At 45.5% G+C, this 15,143-nt stretch overlaps 1 protein-coding gene across 1 annotated transcript in view; it reads left to right on the forward strand.

Annotated features, from left to right (window-relative positions):
- The first annotated feature begins 13,710 nt into the window (after positions 1–13,710).
- Positions 13,711–15,143, forward strand: part of GPC4 (glypican 4) — a 112,603-nt gene continuing 111,170 nt past the window's right edge. The window contains exon 1 of the mRNA XM_016198006.2: positions 13,711–13,976. Within this exon, the coding sequence (XP_016053492.1) occupies positions 13,817–13,976 (160 nt within the window). The 5' untranslated portion in view covers positions 13,711–13,816. The remainder of the gene's footprint in view (positions 13,977–15,143) is intronic.

Below are 15,143 nucleotides of genomic sequence, written 5' to 3' on the forward strand. Positions count from 1 at the left end.
ACACACACACTTTAAAGAGCAGGCCAAAAAGTGTTATAAATAAAATTCTAGAACATGAGTGGGAGGAATAAACAGGAAAATTTCACTGTAAGAGATGAAAATGTACCAACTTCTTGCAGGGTGGCTTCACTCTGACAACCCACAATTGTGCTATTAATTAGAAACCGAGTTAGATACACTATTGCTTTGCTCAGGCTTTTTCTTCTCTTTGTCAATACATGTTAGAGATGGTGTAAATACTGTTGGATTTCAGGGTAACGCTAACAGTAAGAGAAAGAAGATAGTTTTCATGGGTACAGTAAGAGAACATGTCCTGATGGGTCACGCTTACATTGCCAATCTTCCTTTCCTTTCAGCCAGATAGGGCTCCATGTTGCCAACCCCATAGCTTCGGCTCACTTGCTCCTCCCTACATCTGTTTCCACTTTTCCCCAAAACTGAAATGTCCCCCACTCTCCTCTCTCTGCCCATTCCCAAATGCTCCTCATCTTCTAGGCCTTTGCTCAAGGTATTCTATTTATCTGACATGCTCTCTGCCCTCCTTCGATCCCCTTGAGATCTCTCTGGTGTGGATATCTTCCCTTGCCTGGACCCACCCCCAGAAGGCCCAGTGACCCCACCCCTCCTCTGATCATGAGAACCACCCACTATCTGGATCTAGCACACACTGCCTGCCTTGTGAGTTAACATTTCAGTCCCTGCCAACAGTGGAGACTACTGGAGGACAGGCCAGGGCTTTGGCTTATACCCTGTTCATAAAATGTACTTGACATGTGACTTTTCCCAGAACTTTAAAAGCAGAGGAATTGTCCAGGAGGTGGTCCTTATTTTAATTACTTTAATCGAAGCATAATGTACTTTCTTAAATGGCTGTATAGGTGATTCATAAGTCCTGTGACAATTCTTTCAGTTCATTCTTTTCTTACTTCTTTCTGTCCTCCACACAAACCCGCTCCTCTCCCCCACTCCAGTTTTTGGCTTAGTGTTTGTGATGGGTGAATAATTTATATTTTTCAGGTCAAGGTAGTACTTTCTAAAATAATACAAGAGCCAGATGCATAGTTCTAGAACTACCTTCTGCTCTTATATTATCTAAGCCCAGGAAATATACACACAAAGGTTGCTAGGAAGTAGAGAGATTTTTTTGTTGGGCCTCCGCAAATAAGAAATAAGAGAGTCCATGGAAAAAGATTGGTTCTGGAAGGCTCAGAAAAACTCTTAGAGAATCTGCTAAATAATATTTTTGTCTGCTGTTTGTAAATGTGACTTGCTTTGAAACCATCTGTCATGCAGTCCTTTGGAGAGAGCTGAGAAGCATTTAAATCTGTGAAAATGAGTATATTTTTGTATACACCAAAGCATGTTTTAATGGGTCCCTGCTGCATGCTGTCCAGTGCATTCTTTGAAATATGATTTTATCCAATTGTCAAGTAACATTTAAAATAGAATTCAAAGAAGAGACATGGCAATGAATGGAGAGGCTGAGGCACAGTTTGTAGTTGTGTTTCTGCATGGAATGAATGGAGAGGATGCAATGCAGGTGGTAGAACATTGTTTTTTCACGGGTCTGGGGTAGAGCTGGAATTTTTGCTGCTCTTTCTTCAAATGGAGGAAGTTGCCATTTCCCAGGCTGGGGAAGCACTGTGGCCAGCTGCTCCTCATTTCCTAGCAAAGGACTAGATTTGTGCAGCCAGAATTGGGCATCACTGACAGCTCAGCACTTCAACCATTATAACATTTCTCTTTTCACATTTCTGCCCTTGGTGCCTGTGGGTATTATCCCGCCTGAGCAGTGCCCAAGATGTCTAAATTAATGGCAGCAGCAGCTGTTACAGTAAGAAATTTGAAAATTATCAAAAAGGCTTCCTCATGTTGAGAGGAGAAAGTAGACTCAAAGAAAAACTTCTTCCTCCAAACACCTGTAAGACTAATTACTGGTGTTTTCACACACATGCTGTTGTGAGTCATCAATTGTCTCTTGGGGGACATGTCTTCCCAAGTAAAATTGTAAGTGTCTAGAGGGCCAGGATCTTGTCTATGTTAAAAATAAAGTGTCAGGGCTGGAAGGAACTCCAGAGCTCAAATATCAGAGATGAGAAAAGTGGAGTCAAGATACTGGTAAGTGGCAGAGTTAGGACTCAATCAGAGGCCTCCAGATTCACGGCTCAATGACATCTCACCATGCCATTCTCCAAGATCTGCCAAAGACAGACTACTCAACTACTGCCTCACAGAGGGCAACCCTTTAGAGCCTTCTTTTCTAATACCTGACACAATCCATGGTGAAGAAATTATGTCAATACCCAAAAGAATTGGAAACTGGTACTCAAATACAGGTGCATGCATATTCATAGCAGCATTATTCAATAACTTTATAGAATAGCTAAAAGGTGGGAAAAGCCCAAATATCCATCAGAGGATAAATGAATTAACAAACTGTGGTATATACGTATAATGAATGTCCTTATAACTAATTATTTATGCATCTCCTTGGTTATTTCCTTAGGATAAAATTTTGAGCATGCAAAAAATGGAAACAATGCATATGTCCATCAACTGATAAATTGATAAAATATGTATATCCATACAATGGAATATTATTCAGCCACATAAAGGAATGGAGTATTGATACATGCCACAACATAGGTGAACCTCAAAAATATTATGCTAAGTGAAATGAGCCAGACACAAAAGGAAAAATATCGTATGAGTTCATTTAAATGAAATGTACAGAATAGGCAAATTTAAAGGGACAGAAAATAGAATAGAGGTTACCAAGGGCTGGTAGAAGAGGGAAAGGGGGATTTATTGCTTAATGAGTATATAGTTTCTTTTGGGGGGGATGAAAAGTTTTGGATCCAATTAGAGGTGGTAGTGTACAACACTGTGAATGCACCAAATGGTACTCAATTGCTCATTTTAAAATGGTTAATTTTATGTGAATTTTAACTCAATCAAAAAAGAAGGAAAGAAAGCATTTTAGCATCTTAGCTAATGGGTCTAGGCCACGACCCACTGCTGGCTGCCCCAACACCAAACAGGGTCTCACTGGGAGGCAAATAGTCTTGTATGGCTAGCATGGTGATCAAGAGCATGGGCTTTAGTATCAGAATTGGGCACAACTCTCAGCTCTGCCACTGGTCATCTGGGTACCCATAAGGACATGATTTAATCTCCCTGAGCCACTGTTTCTTCATCTACGTAATGGAGATAACTTTAGAACTTACCTCATGGGATTGTCACAAGATTAAATAACATATAGCAAGTGCTCAGTAATATTTTCAGGGAAGCTGTATAGATGAGAAGAACTCAATAAATAGTAGCTATTCTATATGGTAGGGGAGCAGCTTGAAAGAAGAAAAAAAAGTCAAGCAAGTATTGGGCCTTAGAAGTGCAACATCTGCCCAGCTGGCGTGGCTCAATTGGTTGAGCGTTGTCCTGTGCACCAAAGGGTTGCCAGTTCGATTCTTGGTCAGGGCACGTACCTGGGTTGTGGGTTCGCTCCCTGGTAGGGGAGCAAATGGATGACAACCGAAGGATATTTCTCTCTGACATCAATGCTTCTCCCCCCCCCCCCCCCATCTCTCTAAGCATGACCTTGGGTAAGGATTAAAAAAAAAAGTACAACATTTAACAATATTCACTTCAGAGTAGGTGACAATCTGACCCTGGTACCTTTACACAGTCTGATATCCAGGCACCTAGATTCTCCTGATTAACAAAGATAGGCCATACCTGTCAACATAATTTGTAGCTGTTACCCTTGACTCTCCTCACTGGTTTCCAACCAAGTTTTGCACTTATGCAGTTTTTACCTGGTTTTCCATTTTTGTCTCTGCAGTTGGTAACGCCACCAGTTCAACCCTGTGTTGGTTATGTATTTACAATCACTCCTCATTTTTCATCCTCAGATCTTCCTCCAGGACTAAGTTGCATTCATGCTTCCAGCTCTTCTAGCTTCTGATTATCTTGGGCAGGCCTTGATAACTCAGCGCTGCATTCTCATTATCACCCTTATCCATGCCACCCGAGAGCCCCAAGGTGATGAATTTGGAGAGTAGCTACTTGGTAAATGTTTGGGAGAGAGAAGACCTTTGTTTAAGTGAGCTGAGATATGATGTTATTAAAAATAGGGAACATTAGGGAGGAAAGAAAAAGGCAAGTACGAAAAATGAGAGTTTCTCTTCATGATGACAGTGATGTTCATTTAAAAATATTATTTTTGAGACTGTAAAAGTCACATATATTTACTGTAAAATACAGAAAAGTTTTTAAATTCTATACGTATGCATGTATATGTACACACACACGTACATTCTGTGTGTGTATATACTATCCCTAACCCATCCATTGGAAAACAATTGTGGTTATGGTTTGTTGCATCCCCCCTTTTGTATAACATACATCCAATAAAGTGCATAAATCTGAAGTGGAGAGCCTGAAGAATATTTTCATATGTATACACTCATATAACAACCACCTGGATCAAGATATAGAACTAGCACTCCCAGGTTTTCTCAAAATCTTTTCTTCAGAGTAACTAAAATATTGAATCAAACCAGCAAATTTTCAAAATCATATTACTTATACATATTTATTAAAGATAGACAAACTCATATGAACCCATACTTTTAAAGGAAATATAGTTAGGAGTAACAGAAATTAGATTTGATTATTGAAAATAAAAAAGTTGACTTATGAAAAAAAAATTTTCTTGATATACTTTCAGCTGCCTCCTTGATGCTGAGAAGTCAAGGGAAGGAAGACAGGGTGCTGTTGGGGGTGATGGAAGTGGAAGAGCAAGGAAGAGCCTCCTTCTCGTATCTGCCAACTGTTGTTTATTCTCCCCCCTCCCTCACGAGCCTTGGGTATGCTGGATTACAGCACTGTGCACTCTGAGAAGTAAGGAAATGTCACTTAGAATGATGGAAACGTTGGTCTGGGTAAGGGAAGCTTGTATGTGTCAGCCGAGAGAGAAATGGGAAAGGCCGTGTGTGCAGCCTGGATTCAGCTAGATGCTCGGAATGTCTGTCCAGGTTTAATAGTTTTCTTGATCATTTGAATGCTTTATTGTTACAGCAGCAGCAACAGCAGCAGTTCCGTAGACATCACCCATCAGTGGTTAGAAAATGACAAATGTCAAACTATGTCTGACCTTGACTCTCTTTAACTCTTTATCTGTGGTATCTCTTCGGAATAAAAATGTCTGCTCCCTGCTGGGTCTTCTTAAAAATGCACATTGTCTCTTCACATAAAGGCAGAGAGGATGGTGCTATGGAGAAAGAAGAATAAAAAGAAGGAGAAAAAAGGAATCCATTGTGACTTCTCAGGTTTGAAGTGGAAGTCCAAAAACATGTTGAGCTAAATTGGTACTTCATCAAGAACTTTCTTATGTCACTGAAAACGTTTGGTTGCTTTTTTAACTGGGACTTGATTTTGCAGCTCAGTCTCCTGATCGTCACAGAGGAGGAACAGGTTTCATAATGTTCAGGGCCAGAGTTGGGGAGGGTGCCCTTCAGCTCCTTGGAGCCCTGTGACAGTGAAGCTAATACCAGACAGCTTGCATGTTTTTCCAAACAAGGTGGAGAATGAAGATAAAATATAATATTCAGTACCACATGTCCCTAGGTGTCCTCTGCAGCCTTGCACCACAATAAGCCTGATACCTAGGAGACCTTGTTCTCAGGTACAATTCTGAGTAGAAGCAGCAGGGTTGGAAAAACACCATTGCTACTGCGACTGTTCTAGTCAGAACCTATGTTTTGTCTCTGACAGTCTTTCACAGGCTTGAAATTTCAAACAAAATAGGAAAGGTCAAATTTAATGTGGGTTGACTAGACGAACACCAAATCTCTTCTAGATTTCACATTCTAGTAGCCTCTGCTCAGACAATGCTGTGTTCCTTACCTCCACCCTGGCTTTTAGCCTGTGTGATTTTCTCATCAGCTAGGTGTGATGTGGAAGAGTAATACAAAACAATTTTGAAAAACAAATGTTCCAGGAGGGGCTTCACGAGGTAAGTGCCAAATACAAATTATCAGTGCTTTTATTTAATCAAAAGCATATGAAGAAATAATTTTCTATCCATGAATGAACCATTTATGTCCAATGGGTAAATTAGAGAAGGAACTCTCTTCTAAGTATATTGAAATTCACATTTTACATCTAATGTTGTAGGTCAAATCATGTACAATGAGCCAGAGTAATGACTATTTCTGGCAACCTTTTGCCATCACATGGAAGTATAATCAGTAAAAAGTGGGCTCCCTTTTAGTAATTAGAAATATTCTTTATAAATCAAACTGTAAGTAAAAGCTTAGGTATAGAGAAAACCAAGCAGCTTTCTTCCCATATAGACTTTGTTCTTGGTTCTCCTATGAACATGAAACGTGAATTGTAATTTTTTAGAAGCTACATAGTTCATGAAACCTTTGTCCCAGTAGTAAAGTATGAGAAATTATCAATAACAGCAGATATGTGATTATTGCATAAGAATGTCCATGTTACTTTTTGGGCCTCAGATATCTCATCAGGGAACTGGAGATAAAAAACACCTTCCCTGTAGTGAGAGAACCATATTGTATGAAAATAACTCAGATTCCTCTTTGTTTTACAACTTGTATAATTCAATTATGGACCAACACAGATGTAATTCATGTGTCCCATTATTAGACCACTAAACTCTCACACTAAAAGGCATTCCAGTGCTGCCAGGGCTGGGTTTGAGCAAATGCTGAGGTAGATGGAATTTAGAATAACTATAATAACAATAGTATTGTGATTAATTAATAGTACTAATTAAATTTCTTGAGCCTCAACTTTTGGGTCCAATGAGAGAAAGGACATTGTTTTATTCATAACTATTCCCAACCCCTAAAAGAGTGTTTATCCTCAATAAACTACTTATTGAATGAAGGAATGAGTGAATGGATAAATAAATGCTTTGTACTAGGCAGTGTGCTAAATGCTTTGTTTACTTAATATGTATGTATTTTCGACTTCATGCCTGGTGCTGAGAGCACAAAAAGGAATTAGACATGCTCTATCTAGGCCAAGAGGAATGATTTTCGTATATTTTCTCTTATAATTCTCACAGTGTAGTTGTGACACATGAGAGAAGTGAGGCTCAGAGAGGACAAGTTACTTATCTAAGGACTACAGATAGTAGTAAATGGCAGAGGCAGAATTCAACTCTCAGTCTGCTTGACCCCATGGCCTGGCCTCTTTCACTGAGAAACGCTGCCTTTCTTCTTTCCCTCTGTCTTTAATTTACTTATTCCCTGCTCTTCATACAGAATCCCTGGATGAAGAAATGTTGGCCCCTCATCACTTTGTTGAGAAAACTGCGGTGGCCTTACTTGCCTCTTTCCAGTTCATCCTATGCCTCCTCACCTCCCCAGATCATTCTTTCTAATGCATTACTTTCATCTTTTCACCCTCTGCTTATAAATTGTCAGTGTAGATAGGATCAAGATGGCACTATCATCCCACGGTAATGTGGCCCCATTATCTGGCACCTTATTGCATGATAGTCTCCCAGATGACCCTGTACTCAGTCAAGACACTGTCTTCGCTGGCCTCATACACCCCCACTCCTTCTCTCTGCCTACTGATACCTCCCTGTCCCTGATGGCCCAGAGGAAGTCCTACCTTCTCCAGTCCTTTACCCATCAGCCTTGTACAATCTTTGAAGTTTTCCTTGGTATGTTCTGAGCTTGGGGCATAGTGAGAAGTGGCTGTGTCACTGAACTTGGACTCAGAGGACTTCAATTTAAGGCTCTGAACCAGTTTCCTCACCCATAAATTATGGAAAATAATACATACTTAGATAATACATACGGAAACAATTCCTAAACTCTGCAGTACTAAACAAATATCAGTCATTATTGTAATATTGCCTTCTCATGGAAGACTTTTAAACCAAGGAGTATGACACATACAACTGATGCTAGAGGAAGATTGATTTTGTGACAGTCCCTTGGTGGATGGATGGAGAAGGAGACATTGGAGGCCAAAAGATCTGTTAGGAGCCTAGCTCTACAGTCCAGACAAGACGTAATGGAACCTGGACAAGGACTGACGGCTGTGGAGTGGAAAGGAGAACTCAGTTGGTCCAAGAGAGAGTATGGCAACTATGGCACTGGGAGAAGAGTGGACAACACTGGCATAAATAGGAAAAGTATGGCTGGGTGCTGGAGCTGAGAGTTAAAGCTGTAAACACAGATGAGCTCTCTGGGGGAGAAGGAAATCTTCAGGAATTAGAGAAAGAATATTGGCAGGAGGTATGAAATTAGGAGATAGGAACTGCCTACACACATCAACTCCTTCAAAGTGGCTGATCCTTCAATCACTGGAACTTCTGTAAATTTCCAGGGGGACCAAGAGGAGACTGGCAATATGAACCAAGGACATTGGGATGACTGTCCTGGGGACATGCACTGTCTTCTGTTATCCTTGCCAGTGCCTTTCTCCATATAGATGTGTATTCTACCTCCCCAAGCAGTTTGTCAGATCCTTAAAGGCCTCTAGTCTTCTTATTTTTTAATCCTTACCAGAGGATATTTTTTCCATTGCTTTTTCAGAGAGAGTGGAAGAGAGAGAGAGAGAGAGAGAAGGAGAGAGAAACATTGATTCAAGGGAGACACAATGATTAGTTGCCTCCCGCACATGCCCTGACCAGGGCTGGGGATCGAACCTGCAACTGAGATCTGAGCCCTTGGCTGGAATCAAACCCAGGACCCTTCAGTGCACGGGCCGATGCTCTAACCACTGAGCAACACTGGCTAGGGCAGTTCTCTGGTCCTCAAGCTTCTAGAGCCTTCACAGAGCCAACCTTTGGACATAGAAAGTGGTCAGAAGACACTACCTGCTTGATTACTTAAAAAGGAGAGGCGTTCAGTGAGAGAGGAGAGTTTCTTGGTAAAATCTAGGCTGAAGATAGCCTGTTTGTCCAGTAAACTTGTAAGTGTTCTTAAGTAGTCACTAACATTTAAAAACCAGGAGCTTTCAGATATAATTCTAGGTCTTTCATTCCCTTGGTAAACTGTCCACTGGGCAAACCTGTACTTTGGCAGGCAACAGACATTCAAATCAAAATAAAGTCTAGAACAGCCGTTGGAGGCTGGGAGTGGAGGAATCCTCAGAGAAAGCAAGACCTCTGCTGAGTGGCAAGTGTGGTTGTTATTTTGTGTAGATAGTGCTTTGCAGGCTGAGAGGAAGGTGCAATTAGCTCTGCTTGGGGGAATCCAGGAAGGTTTCCCAGAAGAGGTGATGTCTGAGCTGTCTTGATGGATGAGTATAAAGGAGTTTTCCAAGTAATGGAGGGAAATAAAAAGGTATTCCTAGCAGGGACAGGGTGAGGTTACAAGAAAGTGCATCGCATGATGAAAAACGGTGATGTGCTCTCGTGGGGCCGAGCACAGGATACAAGGTCGGGAAGGACCAGTAAGAAAGCTGGTAATGTAGACAACGGGTAGTGGCCCGATGACAAAGATCCAGATCTACTGAATGACTTGGGAATTGATCTGGAAAGCAATGGAGTGCCATGGAGGAGGAAGGGACATTGTTCAGATGACCTTGTCAAATTCTTACTCTGATGGCTGTGGGAGTGATTGGCTGGGTCGGGGGAGAGATTAGAGGGCTTTAGGACAACTGCCTCTCCAAAGAGGGGAAGTTACATTATAAAACTCATCCCCATATTTGGCAACTAAGGTAACTCCCTAGCAGGCCAAGAGAAGTGCCCAAAGCTGAGAGACAGGACCTGACTCAAATAGTTCTTGGCTTGTAGGACAGCAGCAGTGAGTGCATACTTTGTTCTGCCTGCCCAATTATTACCATAAATGCATTCTACCTAAGCAAGCCTTTACACATAGTTCTTACCCAGTACATTAAACTGTAAACTCCTTTTGGCATGTACATCTTCCCTCCTAGGGCTGAGCAGCCTCTGGCACGTAGAAGGTGCTCAATGAACATTTATTAGTCTGAAACACAACATTTCTACAGGATCTGGGCAGTTGCACATTCACTGCCGACCCTAAATGAGAGCCAGAGTCCTCTGTTTTCTAACAACAACAACAAAAATGCACGGGATTTAGTCAGAGGCCTTAAATTTTTCAGTCTTGGTTCAGCCAATTAATAAGAGCCCTGTGGCTGTGGACAAGCCACATAACCTCGCTAAGACTCAATTTGCTTATCTATTAAAAAAAAGAACCAACTAAAATTTTCTAAGAGCATTAGAGTACACTTGGAAGCACTCTGCAAACTGTAAAGTACTATGTGACCAAAAGTGGTCTATCCATAAAATGGAATACTATTTAGCTATGGAAAGGAAGTACTGACACATGCTGTTACATGGACGAATCATAAAAATGTGATGCCAGGTGAAAGAAGCCAGACACAAAAGTTCATATATTGCATGATTCAAATTATATTAAATGTCCAGACTAGACAAATTGGTAGATACAGAAAGCAGATTAGGCCCTGGCAGGGTGGCTCAGTTGGTTAGAGCGTCATCCCGATACATCAGGGTTGCAGATTCGATCTCTGCTCAGGGCACATACAAGAATCAATGAATGAATGCATAAATAAGTGGAAAACAAATCGATGTTTCCCTCTCTGTCTCTGTCTAAAATCAATGAGTAAAAATTTAAAAAAAGAAAGCAGATTAGTGGGAAGAAGGGAAGGAACTTTGCTGAAAGGTTACAAGGTTTGTTTTTGGGATGATGAAATGTTCTAGAACTAGAGAGTGGTAATGGTTGCACACCATTGTGAACATACTAAATGCTACTGAATTGTACACTTTAAAATGGTAAATTTATGTTTGTATATTTCACCGCAACAAAACAAGCATAAAAGTGCTATATGAGGGTTAAACATTGCGAGAAGTTGTTGATTCTTGCATTCTACATGCAGCCCCAATCCAATTTTTGGTGCTCAGAGAATGTACAGAATGGGTGCGTCTCCACTTAGGAGCCTCTTTGGAAGACAGGAGCTAGAGTGGGGTGGGGGAGGGAAGGAGGAACTGTAGGCCATTGGAGAAGAGAAGCTGGATGGTATTTGTTTCTCAGTTGCCAGTTGTTCACCCTGTTTGTATTTAAATGAAAGGAGGCTTTGAAGTGGGAGCTGCCTCTGAGCAGAGCTTGGGGTTCCTGCCTTGCGTGGTAAAGTTCAGACTTGTCCAGATCTGTTTTTAGCCAGAGGCTACTGTTTCTGGTGGAAAAGGCTCAAGTTTTGGTTAATAATATATGAACAGGAAGGGCAGGAGTAAATTGGGGGGAAAGAATGACTTCCTCCTGGACTTCGTATGAAAAGTGGCTTTCTGATTCAATGGTTTGGGAGTGTCTTTTTCTCACTTATGGTCACTGGATTTCATTTTATTTTTTAAAGAATGTATTTTTCTCTAATAATGTACTTTTTATTTATTGATTTGAGATAGAGAAACATCGATTTGTCGGTCCACTTATTTATGCATTCATTGGTTACTCCTGTATGCGGGATCAAACCTGCAACCTTGGTGTATGAGGATGACGCTCTAACCAATTGAGCTACCCAGCCAGGGCTGGATTTTATTTTATTATTAATGTTGGCTTCACGTCAAATTATATTCTCTTTGGTAAAGAACATCTTTAAGTAAATGCATCAATCAACAAAAGTTAAAAGTGCTGGACTAAGCCCTAGCAATGCCTTGAGGACCTACCTGATGGTTATCAGTTTGAGGAAAACCTGTACTATTTGCAAGTCCCTCAGAAATGGCTGGAAATTCATTTGTAGTTGAGTTTGCATATTTAGAAAAACTCCTCTCCTAGTTGCAGTTAAATGTTCTGCCAAGTAACAGAAATCATATAGACAGGTCACAGTCTGTCTGTTTCGGCTGATGATCTATCTCCAAGAACTAATAAAATGTAGAAGATTCTGCAGTGGGCATTCAAAAACAACAGCTATGCTAGTTTCTACAGCTCCTCACAGCCAAACCTGTCAACGTGGTTTGCAAACAACAGTGGAGGAATTCTCAACAAACCCTACGAGGGTGATAATTGTAATGATGGTTCATATCTTCACCCTATGTAATTTTATGGGAATTGAGAGTCTAGCCAAATAATAAGTTCCAGCCCCTTTTATCTGCCCAGTTCCCAGCACACTCCCGACGTGTCTGAGGCACTTCTCACTGTAACCTCTCAAAGCAGATTGTAACAACAACAATGGTAATGACAAGTTCCCAATCTGCTGGTTCCCTTCATTAAAGGAGCCCTGGGAATTTCAAAAACACTCATTAATGGAATCTGACAAAGCTTGGAAGGAGGGAAGACTTGCCCATTTCCAGTTTTCTGTCGGCTAAGGGGAGACTGCATCCCAGACAGGTGAGGGTAGAGAAAACTTAGGTGTCTTGGGTTACCTTTATTCCATGTAACCCGGGAATTGAGTCCAGGGTTCTAGACCCACCCCGTTAGCTGCATGCTGTTAGCAAGTCGCTTCCCTTCTCTGTGCCTCAGTTTCCCTACGTGCGGAAGGAGGGCTTAGGCCAGGTTTATAAGGCCAACCCTGACTTTGTGCCACCGCCTCAGAGTTGGAGTTTTTTTTTCTTCCCCACTTCAGGTTTGGTTTAGACTGGTAGCAGGACAGGCGTGGTGGAGAGGGGTGGAGATGGGTTCCGAACAAGGCAGTGTGCCATAAACACCGGCTGATGGGAAGCAGGTCTGAAGGGCTCAGGTGAGGAGGCCTTAGGGCCAGTTCTGAGTCTCAAGTCCCCTCGGTGGCTGCAGAGAAACAATGCGAGTAATGCCAGTGCCTTCCCCTCCTGGCCCAGGCACTGGGCGGTCAGGAGCGTCCTCCAGGCGGCAGGGCGGCAGCGTCGGGGCGGGGGCCGGGGGACAGGTATCGAGGCCGGAGGGCTTCGCCTGGCTGTGGCCCGCGGGTAGTGGGTCAGGTGGCCGCGCCCACAGGGCCTAGGACTCGGACACGGGCTTTTGGACAAGTCCTCAGCTGCTCTGTCTCCCAGGGCTTGGGCCCTTTATCCAGGGGAACTTAGCCGTTCCCCGATGGATGGGGGGCGGCGGGCAGGCTCTCCGCCTCCCTGGAGGAGGGGAGGGAGGAGGAGCCCGGCGGGGCGTGTCTCCGGAGGGAGCGCCGCGCGCCCGGTGCGGCCCCCTAGGAAGTGGATTTAGCTGCTCCGGATCCAACCCGGCTTCCAGGTTTTCTCCCAGCCCGGCCCTACCAGCTCCCGCCCGTCTCCGGCTCCCCCCCCCCCCCGCCCCGCGCCGCCCCCACCCCGTGCACCGCCCCCACCCGGTGTGCCGCCCGCTGGGCCAAGTTTGCCGAGCGTCGCCGTGCACGCCGGCCAGTCAATCAGCGTCGGAGCTGAGGAGGGCACAGCGGCGCGGCCGAGGGCAGAGTGAGCGAGCCGAGTGGAGCCGGGAGAGCGGAGCAGCGCCGGGCAGCCCGAGCCGCGCGCAGCCAGCGCCAGCCGCCGCTCACACCCCCCGCGGCGTCTGCCACCTTCCACTCCTCCCCCGCGTCCCTGTCCCGCCGGCCCGCCAGCTCGCCCCACTCACTGCCTTCGCGGAGCGCCGAGGTCACCGGCCCGCGCGCTGCCTCTACGCCCTCCTTCCCTGGCCGGCCGCCTGGCACCGGGGACCGTTGCCTGACGCGCGAGGCCCAGCTCCACTTTTCGCCCCGCGTCTCCTCCTCCTGCCGCTCTCCTCCTCCCCCAACTCCAACTCCCTCGCTCCACTCGCGAGCCCCGACTCCGCGCCTCTCGGCCCGCGCCCGCCACTTTTCCATTCCGTGCCGAAGGTGAGAGCGTGTCCGCGCTGCCCGCACCATGGCACAGCTCGGCTTGCCCGCTCTCCTCTGCACCCTGGCCGTGCTCAGCGCCGCGCTGCTGGGGGCCGAGCTCAAGTCGAAAAGTTGCTCGGAAGTGCGACGTCTCTACGTGTCAAAAGGCTTCAACAAGAACGATGCCCCCTTGCACGAGATCAACGGTAGGTGGGAGCCCCCGGGGGCGAGCGCAGAGACGGGCGCCCCGGAGAAGGGGCCGCGGAAGCCCCCGCGCCGGACGCAGGTAGCCTAGAGGGAGAGCTCGCGAGCGAGCCCTGGGGCGCAGATGGTTCCCGCGGACGCAGCAGCCTCCGGGGCGCTGCCGAGTTGCCCGGTGCCACTCGGGCGCCCTGACCCTTCGTCCCCCGTAGTCTTCCCAGTCCCAGGAAGCCCCAGAGGACTCTGGTCCGCGGAGTGCGCGTCACCCGCTCGCTCGCCTTTTCCGGGTTGAACTTCTCACTGGGCTCCCCGCTTTGTTGTGTGGGTGACGAGAGGCCGGGTCGGGGTGGACGTCGCCAGTGGGTTAGTGGTGGGGAACCTTCTGGAAGTTGCCAGATCACGGGGAGCGCGAAACGTGGAACTTGAATTGATGTTTCATTGATGTTATTTGAAAACCCTCTGCCCACCTCTCTCCCACCGCTGAGGGGTTAGTTTTAGTAGCTACAGCGACTCTAGGAGTCGCCTTTAAAAAGCAAAAGACTTTCCACCCCTCCAAACCTGACTTTTGGGAACTCCTGTTTTCCGGAAGGTGTTGGACGAGAAGAGTATTTCCCCTCCTTTCTTTTTTCTCACCTCATTTTAAGGGTTAATTGCACATTGAATTACTACAGACCTTTGAAAGGACTGATTACAGGAAACCTGAATCTCGGCTAGGAGATGGTTATGCAAATGGAGAGTGTTTAGCCTGTGAAAAAGTTCACCGGATTTCGGATTTCGGCGCTTGGGGCTTCGTGGGCGTATTTGTGAAAACCCTTCTTGGAGCGCCCAGGAGGCAGCTTTCGGACCGGCGCCCTTCACCCCCCCCTCCCGAGGCCCGCGGAGGTGGCCGGGCGGGTCCCCTCCCGGTCGCGCGCGCTCGTTCTGAGGGGCCAACTGTTGCGCGCAGCCCCGCGAGCGGCGCTGGGGCCGGCGGCTGCGCAGGTAGCCGTTCGCCCGGAGGGTTCGGAGAGAAACTCGAATCTCTCTGGCTGGGGGCCAGAATCACCTAACGGAGAAGTGAGCGAGCGGGTCGAGTCCGGGGGCCAAGCCTCCGTTCCGAACCTTTCATGGAAGTGAGCGGAGCGCGTGTCTGCCTCGAGGCTTCGGTCACTCGGGTGGGGCGGGCAGGGGGC

This window comes from Miniopterus natalensis, chromosome X (assembly GCF_054644295.1).
Source record: "Miniopterus natalensis isolate mMinNat1 chromosome X, mMinNat1.hap1, whole genome shotgun sequence".
In the NCBI taxonomy this organism is placed as follows: domain Eukaryota; kingdom Metazoa; phylum Chordata; class Mammalia; order Chiroptera; family Miniopteridae; genus Miniopterus; species Miniopterus natalensis.